The 14088-nt window shown below is 33.6% G+C and overlaps 1 protein-coding gene and 1 pseudogene across 11 annotated transcripts in view; both read left to right on the top strand.

Moving 5' to 3' along the window:
- Positions 1–14088, top strand: part of PTPN13 (protein tyrosine phosphatase, non-receptor type 13) — a 260232-nt gene that overhangs the window by 167219 nt on the left and 78925 nt on the right. For 10 of the 11 annotated variants that reach the window (XM_015586042.2, XM_025043825.1, XM_015586045.2 and 7 more), the window contains exon 7: positions 2407–2973. The exons of the other annotated variant lie outside the window; for it this stretch is intronic. In XM_015586042.2, coding sequence (XP_015441528.1) covers positions 2407–2973 — 567 coding nt within the window. The remainder of the gene's footprint in view (positions 1–2406; positions 2974–14088) is intronic. 11 annotated transcript variants of the gene reach the window in all.
- LOC112476334 lies at positions 6996–7111 on the top strand (annotated as a pseudogene).

The raw sequence follows: 14088 nt of genomic DNA, 5'->3' as shown, positions 1-14088 counted from the left end.
AAAATAGGGTTCCAAAACTGGTACATGAGGAAATCCAACATTTGGATATCCAGTAGAGGAACAGGAAAAAGCAAAGACTAAGAATGAGCAGTCTGAGAAGTAGGAGGAAACCAAGGCTTGTAAAAAGAGAAAAGTGATTCATTAAGGGATTGTTATCCCTAACTGTTGTTGCTGAGAGAGGTAAGTAAGATGCGGATACAAAAGTGTCCATTAGATTTGGTAAAATGGTCATTTATGATACATGATGAGAGTTGCCAAAGTGTGGAGGAGTTGAAAGTTGGCTAAAGTAGATAGAATAATGAATGGAAACTGAGAAATTGGAGACAGCAGTAATTAGAGGGAAATGTGGTAACTAGAGGGAAACGCTGTAACATAAGGAAAGGTTGTGTTTAGCTTGGTTTTTATGATGGGAACATTAGAGCATGTTTGCATACTAATGGGAATGATGGGCAAGTAATGAAGATGTAAGCAGAGAGGGGAGAAGTTAACCAAAAAAATAAAATCTTTGATAAAGTAAAAGGAGCGAGGAATTGAACATGTATAGGGAATTGGCCTTCAATTGATCAGAAAAGTCATCCTTTGAGACAACAGGGAAAAGATTTGCAGACCTGGATAGATGTGTACAATTAGTCATGGGAAAATGAGAAAGCTCTCTTCTGACAGCTTCTGTTTTCTTGGTGGCAGATGAGACAGGATCATTGGGTAAAAGAGAAGAGGGAGTTCAGGTGGGAAATTTGAAGAATGAGGGAAAATGACGCAGTCGTTGTGGAAAGTGAGTGAACTTACCGTTAACACATGATATCAAGTATCCAAGGTGGTCGACCATGAATTTATGGCGTTGCCAGAATATTCACTTGTTTGCTTTTTCTCCAAGTTTTGACTACTTCCTGGTAGTCAAAGTAGTAAAAGAAGACATTGTAGAATTTAACTATGGTTGCATGATCCTTAAATCCTTACAATTCATATTTTTTTCTAATGTATTCTATCTTTTTTCAAGAATATCTCTGTTCTCTATTTCTTAATAAAATTTTAAATTAATGAGTTTCAATATGTCGTTTGTTTAAGAATATAATTTACCCCTAAAATACTGTAACATAGACATCTGTTTATAATCTTTAAATTAGATTAGAAGTTAGAGTCTGTGGCAATCTTTGTGTCTGGATGTGGTATGGTACATTTCTCAGTATTCTTTGTGATACATGCCCCAAATATTGTTATCCTTGTATGCACTTGAAGTGGATCCATGTTCAGGGAAGGATCGGTTGCAAGAAAAGCAAAATGTTCAAATCTGATTCTCAAGTTAGCAAGTATTTGTTGCCATTCTGGAATGAATTCACTTTTCTAAGATTTTTTAAGGTAAATTTTGTGATCAGGTAATTAAAGCTTAGAAATGTTACCCTGAAGAGTCAATTGAAGTTTTCAAAAGAAGGTTTCAGTCATTATTTTGCATTGTATACATAGCAGAAAGGTAATCAAAGAGGGATCACTGAAGGTCACACAGGAACTGTGTTCTTCTACATTTCTTTTTCAATAGTAGAGCCATACATGTGATCTTTTTCTTGTTAAACTGTGAATTAAAAAAGTTAATGTAGGGTTGGGCATTTTTGCCATGTCAATGCATTTACAGACTGCTGCCTAAAAAAATTAAAATGGCTTACTGATTTTAACTATATCAATGACTAAAGAATAAATAAGAATTGGTACTTTATTCTAATTGACGAATATTGATACATTGTATTCCAGAGGAAAAACTATATTAGTACATGATGGTCTGCCATGAAAAAATTAAGTTTTTTACAAATTTAAACACAATCAAATTATATGGATTTCAAACAATAAAATTTTCAGAAAATATATCTAATTATAATAAAAATTTTGTACTTAAGAATTCAAAATGCTACAACCTTTTTTCCATCCAAAATATAGCAAGAATTCTTTGTTTCTTCTTTAAACGTATTTATTTAAATGAACAGAAAACACCAGGGCTTTATATTGAAGTATACATGTTTGAATTATACCTTTAGAATTTAAAAGGGTAAACTGTATATTCTATTATTATCTGAAATTACTTCACGGGTAATATTTTATCGAAGCGAATAGTGTCAGAAACTTATCTGTTTTTATAAACCAATAATTCACCTTTGATAAATATAAAATACTACACAAAAAAGTGAGCTGAAAATATTATTGATTTTATTAGATAAGAAATATTGGACAATGAAAAGTTATACAAACATAGAATCTCTTTTCACTTCCACTGTCACCACCACCACCATTCCATTTCATCTCTGATCCTCCATTTGGAGAATTAGAAAATTGCCACAGCTTTCACTTTCAATAGTAAGGTTACATTCCAGTTATTTTCTAAAAATTCTGTGCATACATGATAGATTCTTATCATTCCAGGAAGAAGCTCTACTTCTGATGTACTAGACATACACAAGTCTCCATTCTCTCATCAGACCTTTCTTAACAAAGGGCTTAGTAAATCTATGGGATTTCTGTCCATCAGAGATACACAAGATGAGGAAGACTATTTCAAGGACATTTCATCAGATAATAATTCTGGACATGAAGATTCTGAAAATACCTGCCCTCCTTACCAGTTCAAAACTAGTGGCCCAGAAAAAAAAGCTCTTCCTGGCTCCGATGTCCTATCCAAGAAGAAGATCTGGGCTTCATCCATGGACTTGCTTTGCACAGCTGACAGAGACTTCTCTTCTGGGGAGACCTGCAGATATCGACACTGTCTCCCTGAGGCAGTAGCAGTGCGGTCTTCAACTGCTCCTAGAAAAAAGGAAGCAAGATACTCAGATGGAAGCATAGCCTTGGATATCTTTGGCCCTCAGAAAATGGATCCTATATTTCACACACGAGAATTGCCCACCTCCTCAGCAATATCAAGTGCTTTGGACCGAATCCGAGAGAGACAAAAGAAACTTCAGGTTCTGAGAGAAGCCATGAATGTAGAAGGTTAGTAATTTTGTGTGTTCAAGAGAGAATTGAAATGTTTAAAATTGTGTCTTGAAATAAAGAAGGGTTGTTAAACCATTCCACAAGTCTTATTTCCACTGCCAAACCTTTGTACCCTAGTTAGTCTTACTTCTCTATCAATTTCTGTTCTCCCTTCCACCAAAACCCTAGTCAAAGTGCACTGCTTCCACAAGTCACCCCTACTAAACATGCCCAGTCCAGTCACTTCTAAGTCTCAAAATTTTGGGTAGTGTATTTTTAGATTGTAAGCTTCTCAGGGGCAGGAGCCATGTTTTCTACTTCTTTTTAATCTTCCACAGCAACACAGGCCTTCCAAAAAGGACTGGTTCATGGAAATGAAATAAAATTAATCGAAATCAGCATTCCTAGGGAGGCAGGGTTGTGTGAAGATAGTGCAGTGGTTCCCAAACCACCAGCTTCAGAAAACAAATTTTGGTACATAATTCCTGGAGATTATAATTTATTTGGTCTGTAACGAAGTTTTAAAATCATAGTATTTAAATTTATAGATTTAGAGTCAGAGAGCCTAGGTGTGAATTATTTAGTCCATTCGGGAGTTACGTGATCCTTACTTCAGCAATTGGGCCTAAGAGTGATTATACTCTTAAGTTACCCCATCTGTAAAATGTTCTTAACAAAAATAGATTAATTGAGTAATGAATGTAAAGTGATTAATAAATCAGATTATTGCATTATTAGTATAAGAGGCATAAAAACATAAACGATAAATTCTTATTTGCAGGGCAAACCTCTTTTTCAAAAATTCCTGTTTCACACACAAAGCTCAATATATTGAATGAAATAAAACTGTGTTCTAGATATCTGGATAGAGGCTATTTTTAATATAAGTAAATGGAAGAGAAAGCGAGAGCATTGTCAATCTAATATTCCTAGGCAATCTCTGGGACATTAAAGGGAACTTTAGGGTATTTTCTAGTCCAGTGAGAGTAATGACATCACCAGGGGTCATATTTATTTTTAAGGTCATTATTCCAGTAGGATATTTTTGATTCATAGATTACCTTTAAAGCACTCTGCTAAAGGTTTGTTCTGTTAGGCATGGTTCTGGAACTGAACGTATTCTCTACATTGTGCTTTATTTCTACATTGCAGTTGTTTTTTTAAATCCAGGAATTGCAAAGTAGTAAATAACTTGAAGTTTTGGAGGAAATTATTGAACATTTAAATGATATTATAGGTTTGTATATACACATTTTTAAAAATATAGGCCAACTTTATGAGAAGGTCATATATAATCCTTATCTGAAAACTGAATTTCAAAGACAGAAAATAAAAACTTAGAAATTTGTTTATGCACTATGTCACTGTTTAATCAGTAAACTTTTAGAGTTGTGACAGCAAAGAATAGGTACTTCCTGCATCTTAAAATAGTCTCCACTTTCAGAAGTTATATTCTATGACTATTTAATGTTGCACAACAGCTAGCATATGAATAATAATTTAGCCTGACCTCATGAGCATTTACGTAAAGCATTTTTTTCCTACGATGAGCAATTTCCTTGCCCATCGTAGGAAAAAAAAAAACAAAAACCAGATTCTCAGTTATTCAACTAGATAAACCATGGTAGTCTCAGAATATAATGAAGATAGATATCAATATAGATGACTATACCTAACATTTAAGAGATTGAATAATATATTTTCTTAACATATTTCTAATGTTCTCATATTGCAAAAGATTATTTGACTTAATGTTTAGTAAATGAATAATAATTAGTGGATTAGTGGAGTTTGAGGAAAGTATTTTTTTCAATTGAACCTTGGTTTGAGAGTTAAACAATGAAGAAATCAAACATTATCGAAAATGTACTTAATCTGTTTAATCATGCTACAATAATCTATTATGTTTTGTTTTAATAGGTTATTTTGTTGATTACCTATAAAATGACAATTAGGCCAATTATGTCCTAGTTTGCATATGTCTTATTTTCTCAGGTAATGCATGCATGCACGCATGTCTGTTAAGGAAACTCAAATAGGCCAAATTGTTCCCAAATATGCTTATTTATATACGAAGATAATTTATAATCTTCGTAGACCTTTATTTATTAAAAATGGTAACATGTTATGAAACGGTTTCCAGATTTAGAAATTTTAGATTCATTACAAGAGATACAAGAAGAGAAAAATAATTCTTTTTAAAATTAAAAAATGCTTTGAACTCTTTGATGTAGGAGTTTCCATTCTGAAATCTTTCTTTGCTACTAAAGAGTTTTCAAAAGCATTTGCTCCCATAAAGAACCTGTGCATTTTTTTCCAGAGTATATTTTATAACCAAGTTAAACAAAACACCTTGAAAATGTTGGCTTATTATGGAAATGCTTACACCACCTTAAATAAACTTCATTATTATACAGTAACATGAAGTTAGTAATAAATTATATTTGCTTTAGGCTAAAGCATTATTCGAAAGGAATGCTTGATGTTTGGAATTCAAAAGCAATAATTCTTATGAGTTATTTAGTTGAGTAACTTGTTGGTTTTATGCTGGGATGTCTCTCTCTAAAGGTGAGGTGATTTATGTTAGCTGTGTGAGCAAAAGTACAGATTGCTGATAGAAATTTTTGGTAGTGTGCAAAGAAGAAAAAAGAATAGAAAATAATATAAATCCCATTTATCTCATTTAATTCTCATGAACAGTGTCCCTTTTATGTGTGAGAAAGCAAGCAGAACAGTGAATGCTTCTAATGTGTACATTTTCTTGTACACGTTTTCCTTTAAAATAATCTTGTTTAAAGCATTTTAAAATATTGCTAATGCTCTGTACAATTTTTTTGATCTTTAATTTTTGCAGTTGCTACTGGGTATCAGCAATTTTAGAATTAAAAGAAGTCTTAGAGCACATGTTCTTGAGTTTGCGAAGATTTAATAACATATCCAATTATCACATAACTAGTTAATGATAGAGTTTTCATCGTTATGGGAGATCGTAAATTTCCATCACAGATTTCAGAGTTCCATTCTAAGGATTTTTCACTACATGTTACTTCCTAATTTTTGTTTTAAATATGTGTTCTAGTGTTTATTGGGTTAACATAACCATCAGAAGAAAAGAAATTGCTAAATTTGCTTGTCCTTTTGGATGTACGAAAGGCTCATTCAACCAGTAGGAAAGACAATTGTCTCCTTCAACCTCAGATGTATAGCTTTTCCTTAGCCCAAGCCCCATCCCCTTGAAAGAAGCCTTTACCTAAATCACCTCCACAGCATCTATTCAGCCGAAAATGTCAACCAGCCAACAGCACAAGGAGATCAGACCTTAAAATCATGAAGTTTGGTACTGGAAAGAAATAGATACCATTTAAACCAGACATCTCATTTTCAGAGGCCCAGAGTAAACTAGTAACTAACAGCTGTATTTAGAATCCAGGTCTCTTGAGCCTCAGAATAAGGTTTTTTTTCCTACTGCTATTCTGATTTCAAGCAGAAACCAAATAAATTTCAGATACATTGTCAGGAAAACTTCTTTACTGCCTGGGAAGTTGGACATTAAATTAACAGCCTAACAAAGCCCTTATTAAGTCTCTTCCAAATCTAATAAAATTATGTAATTTTTAATACGGTGAAACAAGATGGTGTTATGAAAGAAAGGTTCGAAATGAAGCACTTTTGGTTCTTTTGACAGTAAACCACTCTGGAGGGGGTTAGGGCGGAGCTCCATTGTGTCACACGCTCCACTGTGATAGATTACGTTTTGTTGGATCTTTACTAAGGTATGATCTGTAAGATGGTTATCCTGCAGCTGATGGGATAAGGGAGTAAACTATCAAAAAGCAGCAGTTGGCGTTGAGTTCTCTGATTTCTTTGGGAACAAAATAAGAAAATTAAGAATAAAAACAATTCCAAGACAGAAACTGTAGTTGAAGTTTAAAAACTATAAATGTAGGACATGGTTCCATAGTGTAGCGGTTAGCACGTCTGCTTTACATGCGGAAGGTTCTGGGTTCACGCCCCAGTGGAGCCACAGTCCATGATCTGCAGTCTACGGCCATGCCACCCTGAACAAGCCCGAAGTCTGATCTCGGAAGCTAAGCAGGATCGGGCCTGGTTAGTACTTGGATGGGAGACCACCTAGGAAGACCAGGTGCTGTAAGCATAAATAATAATAAATTTTAAAAAAGAATTATAAATATAAGATTATTACTATGATTATTAAGTTAACAACCTTTCAGATAATACTCTACGTACATAAAGCAATGGAGAAGGGGCAAGAAGAAACAACAGATTTCTCATGAAAACTAGTTTTAAATTTTAATGTCATTCTCTTTTATTGCTTTCTTTTTTTCGCCTCGAGCATAGGACTGCCCTATTCTACTCTTTTCCCTTCTTCCTTATTCCCAGTATTTTCTTTTTCACCTCTATTCCGTCTCAAGATCTGAGAAATTGTCTGTTTTCTAATAGGAGTATTTATTGTTGTCTCTCTCGTGATATAATTACCACACACTCCCTATCCTTTGCTCTCTGGGTTGGCAACACATTCCTGATTACGAGAGACTGACTTGGAACCAGTACTGTGAGTATAGTATGAATAGCACTCCACACCCTGGGTGGGGACCATGAATAGCATTTTGCTTCCAACAGTCAAAACTCCTCTGCATTCTGTAGAATACTAGAAGAGAGAGTATGCATAACAGATATAATTAAATCCTACAAAAGTGATTATGGGTAAACATGACTTATTTAAGGAGTTTTAAGTCAACTACTTTACATCAAAATTAAATATTGTTTTCTTTCTTTCAATGCTTTTACCGCTGGTCTAGCCTAGTTTAGCTGTTCTGTGACTGTCCTGTGAATACAGCTTAACCTCTGTTGTGCAACTGGAATATGTAAACACTCAAGTATGTGAGCCTGTTCTCATTATAGAGGCACCTTAATGTTTGATTTCCATGAGAAGATCGAATTTGAAAGTTCATATATTTTTATAGTTACATTTCAGAAAAGCAAGGAATGAGTTCATCATTTAAGATACTTCCAATGACATTTTATGAAAAGAAATTTTCTTCAAAACTTATCTCTCTTTTCTAAAATCCAAAACTAGCCAAGATGAGCTATTCAGTTTTTATTCACCTTATTTCTCTGAATAGAATTTTAAAAAGGTATAATTGAGTTATTATTTAGATTACTCCAATAACTAAATTAAATAATTTTAATATCCAGTTTCTATTTCACTCATCACTTCCACGGAAATAAATTTAAGCAGGGATTTTATGTGGTATCGGTCTAATATCACATATATTTCAGATATTAATAACTTAATTATTATACTACTAAGATGCAAACATATTTTGTATCTCCGAAGAGCATAATAGATGGACCCAGCATCTTAGCCAGAAAGGATCAAGTGCCTACTCTGTTTCTAGGGTTGAATTATAAAAAGATCAGCATCATCCAATAGAACTTCAGGGGAGGAAATGTTCTCTCTCTACAAAGTCCACCTCAGTAGCTACAAGCCACATGTTGAGTGCTTCCATTTTGGCTAGTGCAACTGAGGAACTGAATATTGTATTTAAGTTTACGAAGTTATATGTGGCTTATATAAAGTTAGTATAGTATAAACTATTAATGTTCAGCTGAGGAAAGATTGATTTGATAAAAGGTGTGCAGCTACTTGTTCTTTAAAATACAACTGAGAAGAAATATTTCATTTTTAAGCACTAAGGAAAGTTAAAGGTGAAACGAGTAAAAATTTTCCATCGTCTATATTCATAGTAACATAATTTGATTTTGAAGTCCACAGAAATCGTAGGCTACTTTATCAGAAATTAGGTACCTAATTTAAATCTAACTCATACACAGTTAACATAGACCCAATTTGGTTTTACCATAGACACCGTCTAAGAAGCATGGACTGATATGTTTAAAATGGATCTTACTAGCAATGGGTATCATCGCAATTTTTAAAACCCAGCAACTTTTTCATCCTAGTCGGTTCTTTCTGTTGCCCATGGACTATGGAAATAGCTTTCTAAATTGATCTCGCAGCAACAATTTGTCCTTCATTTCCCCGCAAATTTGAATACATTCTTTCTCTGCCTCCAGCCATTTAATGTTCCATCATCTGAGCAGAATAAAATTCTAGCTCCTTAGATCATGGTATTGAGGATCTTCACGATCGTATATTTTCAGTGTCGTCCTTTAGCACTTCCCATCTCACACCTCACTCCAACACCATGTACACTTTTACACATTGTCTGTCTGTCTGTCTCTCTCTCTCTCTCTTCCCCTTCACTCCCTCCCTCCTTACATGCCATTTTGTATTTCTATGTCTTTATTCATGCAGCTTTCTGTTTTAAGACTATCAAAGCTTTTAGGCATTGCCTGGATCAGGAAGCTTTCTCTCACCTTCCCAGTTTAAGATGGTCACCTGTGTTTTTCACTGAAATTATTTGTTTAGAAGAGCTTGTTTCTCCTGCTGTAGACATCAGTTATTTGGCCTGAACATCTACATATAATAGATACTCATAATTGTTTGTTAATCTAAACTGAGTATTGTAATGTGGCTATTAATATTAAATATTTTGTATCTTCAGTGGTGCTGTTTCAGATACGAGAGACAACAGTATTCTCTGATGAATTATAGTGAGGAGAAATCCTACCTCCTTCTCCTCTTCTTTGTCCATTTCTAAGAGAAAATCACTTATTTGTCTGTCATAGCCTGAGCAACCAACAGCAAATGCAATCAATTTCCTTTAGACTTCTGTACTATTTGAAAGCTTTAGAAAGGGCAGTAAAGTCATAACAGCAGAGGATCCTGGAGGATGCTAGAAGAGCAGTACAGACATCTCAGATGCAAGTCATAGCCTAAGTTTGTGGCTACTACATTACACAAGACCCCCACAGAGGAAATTGGAGACTATTCGTTCTTTTTGCCATTCCTACTCTGCACAAATTTTACATCTTTAAATTAATGTACAGTTCACTGAGCATTTATCCATATATTCTTCCTCATTTCCATGTATTCATACTTGCCTAAGTTACTAGTTAAAATTTTTGATCATGTCTAGCTCTCATGCGATTTTAGAATATATTCTATTCATATATCCTACAATATGATATAATATAGAATGCAGAGGACTCCAGTGAACATATAAAAGGTGCAATAGCTAATTCCAGAGATTAACCCCTTAAAAAGAAAGCATAGAGAAAAACACTTCATTCATAAATATATAACATTATTGTTTTTCTATACTTTATTTGAAAATTGAAATATTTTAGTAGGGTTCACAACCTTTAAAAAATGCAAGGTTTTAAAATTTTATGGTTCTGAGCTACAAAACCAGTCATTTTGTGCATTTCTTCTTGAAACTTTTATCTGTAATTTGAGTCATGTATTTAAGGTAAAGAAATGTCAAGCTAAAGTGGTTATTTAATTCCTGATGTTGCAGTTGGCTGTCTTACTTTCTGCATGTTACTTGTCTGAGCTTGAATACGTGTCACTTATAAATAGTGTTTTTAGATTAGTTTGTGCTGGCTTAGATTCCTTTAATGTGAAGATTATAGATTTGAATATTTCATCTGAAATAGTTTTATGTAAATTCAGAATATTGTGCAAATCTTCGTATCTTCTAAACATTAAAAAGCATAGTGTTCCTGATCACATGCCACAACTTTATATGTGTAAAGTGTTAAGTGGGTTAAGTGATGGTAGAAATTGCGACTCTCAGTTGTCAAGAACTCATGTCAAAACATTCTAGTCTATTGGAAAGCTGCTTTTTATTGTTACTATGTAAGTGGAGTCAAGTATGATTATTAGAGTTGGAGTGATTTTTGTTTATAGAATCAAATTACAGTTAGAGGATAGTAAAATGTCAGGATTTTATACCTTGTATTCTGACAAAAAATATGTACTCTGAATTATCGTAAAATAGTACTAGAAATTAAAAGCTTCCTTCAAATGTCAGAACATGTGCGTATGAAATCTCTATCACTAGACTTCTCTCCAAATGTTAATTCTTTAAGCCATTCCTCTGTAGTCTCCCCCTTTTCTTTTTATTTTCTCATTGCTATTCTACAAAATGTATTTTAGAGAAAATATATTCCTCTATGTTTTATGTGTTTATTTACATATATTCACACACACCCTATTAGGTGCTTCTGATTTGATGATATACATGCAGGCTGATTTTATTCTCTCTCTCTCTCTCTCTCTCTCTCTCTTTTTTTTTCTTTGGTACTCAAGTATTTCTGCACTAAGATTCTTTACTACAACTTCATTTTCCACATCTGCAAACTAAGTACTTATAGGAAGTCAAAAGAAGGAAATTGTCTAGTGAAATGAAGAATAATCATGGACCCTAAGTGGACCCTAGTACTCTGATTTGTACAATGAGGGTTTTGTTTAAATATTACTAGCTGAGAAAAGAAACTTGCCACCCACGAAATTAGATATTGAGTCTAATTTTATCCCACAAAAGGCAAATAAATTTAGTTTTGCAGTTGTAATAATGAAAGCTCAGATTTTTCTATTAGAGTTTTAACCTTGCAATGAAAGTGGCCACATGTACATTTTATAAAGTGTGTATTTGAACATTCTTGTAGGTCCACTGCACATCATTCAAGAATTTTGGCATTCAGAAAACTTTGTAGTATTATATACTTAGGAGTATCTCTTTGTTAAAAAAAATAATAGTCTGGCACTTTCTAATTAAAATAACAATTATTAAGATTTGTTAATGCTGGGAGGTGGATAATGAGGTTTTACTGTTCTCTCTTTTCCATTTAGAACTTTTCATCATAAAAAGTTGGTTTTTTTGTTTTGTTTTGTTTTGTTTTGTTTTGTTTTAATCACACAGCTAATATCACATTTCTAGGATCTGGACCAAATCTAAAGTGCTAATAATATACTTTTAGATAGAGATAGAAAATATATGTGCTGTCTGGATGCTCCAAAAAGGAAAGTTATTAATAATGTTAAGGACAGCTCCTGGAAAGTTAGAGACTACCCTTCTGCAGACCAGAACAGAAGAGGAAAGCTACACTCTATCTAGTTAGTGTTTACTGGATGCTTTAATGTAGGTCATCTCAGAAAGCCAATAAGTGCTCCTACGCAAATGATCTGTGAGCATGGAAAATGTGCCACTCTGTATAAACCAATTATGCAAGGTACTTATGGTGAAGGACATGCAATTTTATAATAATTCCTGAAATGGTCAAATTTATTATTTAATTCAGAAATTGAAAGCCCATACTTACAATGGCTAACCTTTCTTGTAAGCATGAGTGTGTAGTAAATTTTGGCTGAGAACTTTAATCTGATTATAACCTTATAAGCATGACTGAGAGGTAAATATTGCCTGGGAACTTTAATCTCATTATATCTGTCATGTCATTACATGAAAAGAACGTGGCTAACAGCCTTTTAAAAGATATATTCCAGAATACAATAAGCTCACAAAAAAGATTCCTACCACTTTAATTAACATAGATACCCACCCCTACCCCAATCTTAGGGGGAAAAAATGTCTTCTTACCCCTTAATAGTCCTGCTAACCTAGTCATCCATTATATATGGAATGCTAGCCCCCTATTACTATAAAGCAGTAAAGCATCATAAGGCAATTCCCTTTCTCCCTGCAGATGTGGTACTGAGACCATTTATAGACCAATAGTTCCTCAAGGGAGGATGATTTATTGTAATTTCTTTAAGAGGGGTTTGTCGAAGTTACATTACAGAAGAAACCCAAGAATTAAAAACTTTACTAGTGTTGTCTGACTAAACTAAAGAAAAAAGAAACAAAACATAAGCTAGCGAGAGAGGGGGAATATGGACATGTAAAAAAAGAACAATTATAAAGCATCACCAAAGAATGCAAATTAGAATTAAAATTTATTTACTAACTTATAGCCATTTACAGAAATAGTCATTAAATAGCAAATTTATTTAATGTAGGGTGTGAAGTTATTATTGCATGGCATAATCCAAGTGACTGAAGTTGTGCGCTTCAGTCATACAATAGGCTTTATAAGCTACTTTTCTTTGTAAGGTAAAACTGTACCTCTGTACATTAGCCAACTTGTATGTTGCAATGCCAGGTTTGTAATTTGGTCAAGTTACTTTGGGAAAATTCCTCAAAAATTTTAGCATGGGGGTTTTATAATAGTAATACAAAAAGTTATTTGGTGCCCCTTGAAAATAGCCATTCTTCTCAAGTAATCATTTAACTATGTTCAATGAAGTTAAATAGTATTAGATAAAACTATTGTTTTGACATCTGCGATTCTTTCCAATCACATTCATCTTAAACCAGAGGATTTAAACAAATTATCTTATTTATTTTACCATAAGACTATGGTTGAACGGAATCATTTTTTAAAACAAACACTGGTAAATATTTGAATTTTCAATTCCAAACTCTTTTCATTAATTATAGTATTATTTGATACTCATGTTCACTGTATACAAAGCTGGACAAAGGAGGAATCTCATATGTTATACCTACTTCTCCAGGTAAATATTGTCATAGAACAATGCACAGCCTCCTCTCCTTCAAGTCCATAGCCAGTCATTTATTCTTCTACTCTTCTCATTTATTTAAAGTTTTGTCTCAGCGTGATCTCCTAACTCTTCCAGCCATTATTTCCATCCTGGTTCTACAAGCCTGATTCCTATGATGCTATTTGACTATTTCCTTCATACATCCATCTTTTTTTCTTTTAAGAATCTTTATTAAACAATTTCTAGCACAAGGGAAGATTCATTTTGTGAAGCCCCTGTTCTCAAGCTTGCAAACTAGTGAAAAAGAATTCCTCACATACCTTGATTATCTGCTGCCATACATTCCATTCACTCCTCGATCCTAGATATTGTCCATGTCTACTTTTTCTAGTGTCAAGAAAAAGCCACAAAACCATCCTGATAGGTTCCAACATAATTCATGCATTCTAGCCTAAACTCTCATGGCTACATGGAAGCTTTCATGTGGTTTTTGCTGATTTACCACATTCTTCACAGCAGAATTTCTTTACTGTTTTCAAACTCCCCATTAAGCTTGCTCCCAGAAAGTGATTCACTTTTTATTACCAGGAATAAGACAACTTTCTGATATATATTGAAATTCTCTCTGTATTTTCTCT

The sequence above is a fragment of the Pteropus alecto genome, unplaced genomic scaffold, assembly GCF_000325575.1.
Source record: "Pteropus alecto unplaced genomic scaffold, ASM32557v1 scaffold161, whole genome shotgun sequence".
Taxonomy (NCBI): domain Eukaryota; kingdom Metazoa; phylum Chordata; class Mammalia; order Chiroptera; family Pteropodidae; genus Pteropus; species Pteropus alecto.
Note: the sequence above shows the minus strand (reverse complement) of the source record. Positions and strands in the feature narration are given on the sequence as shown.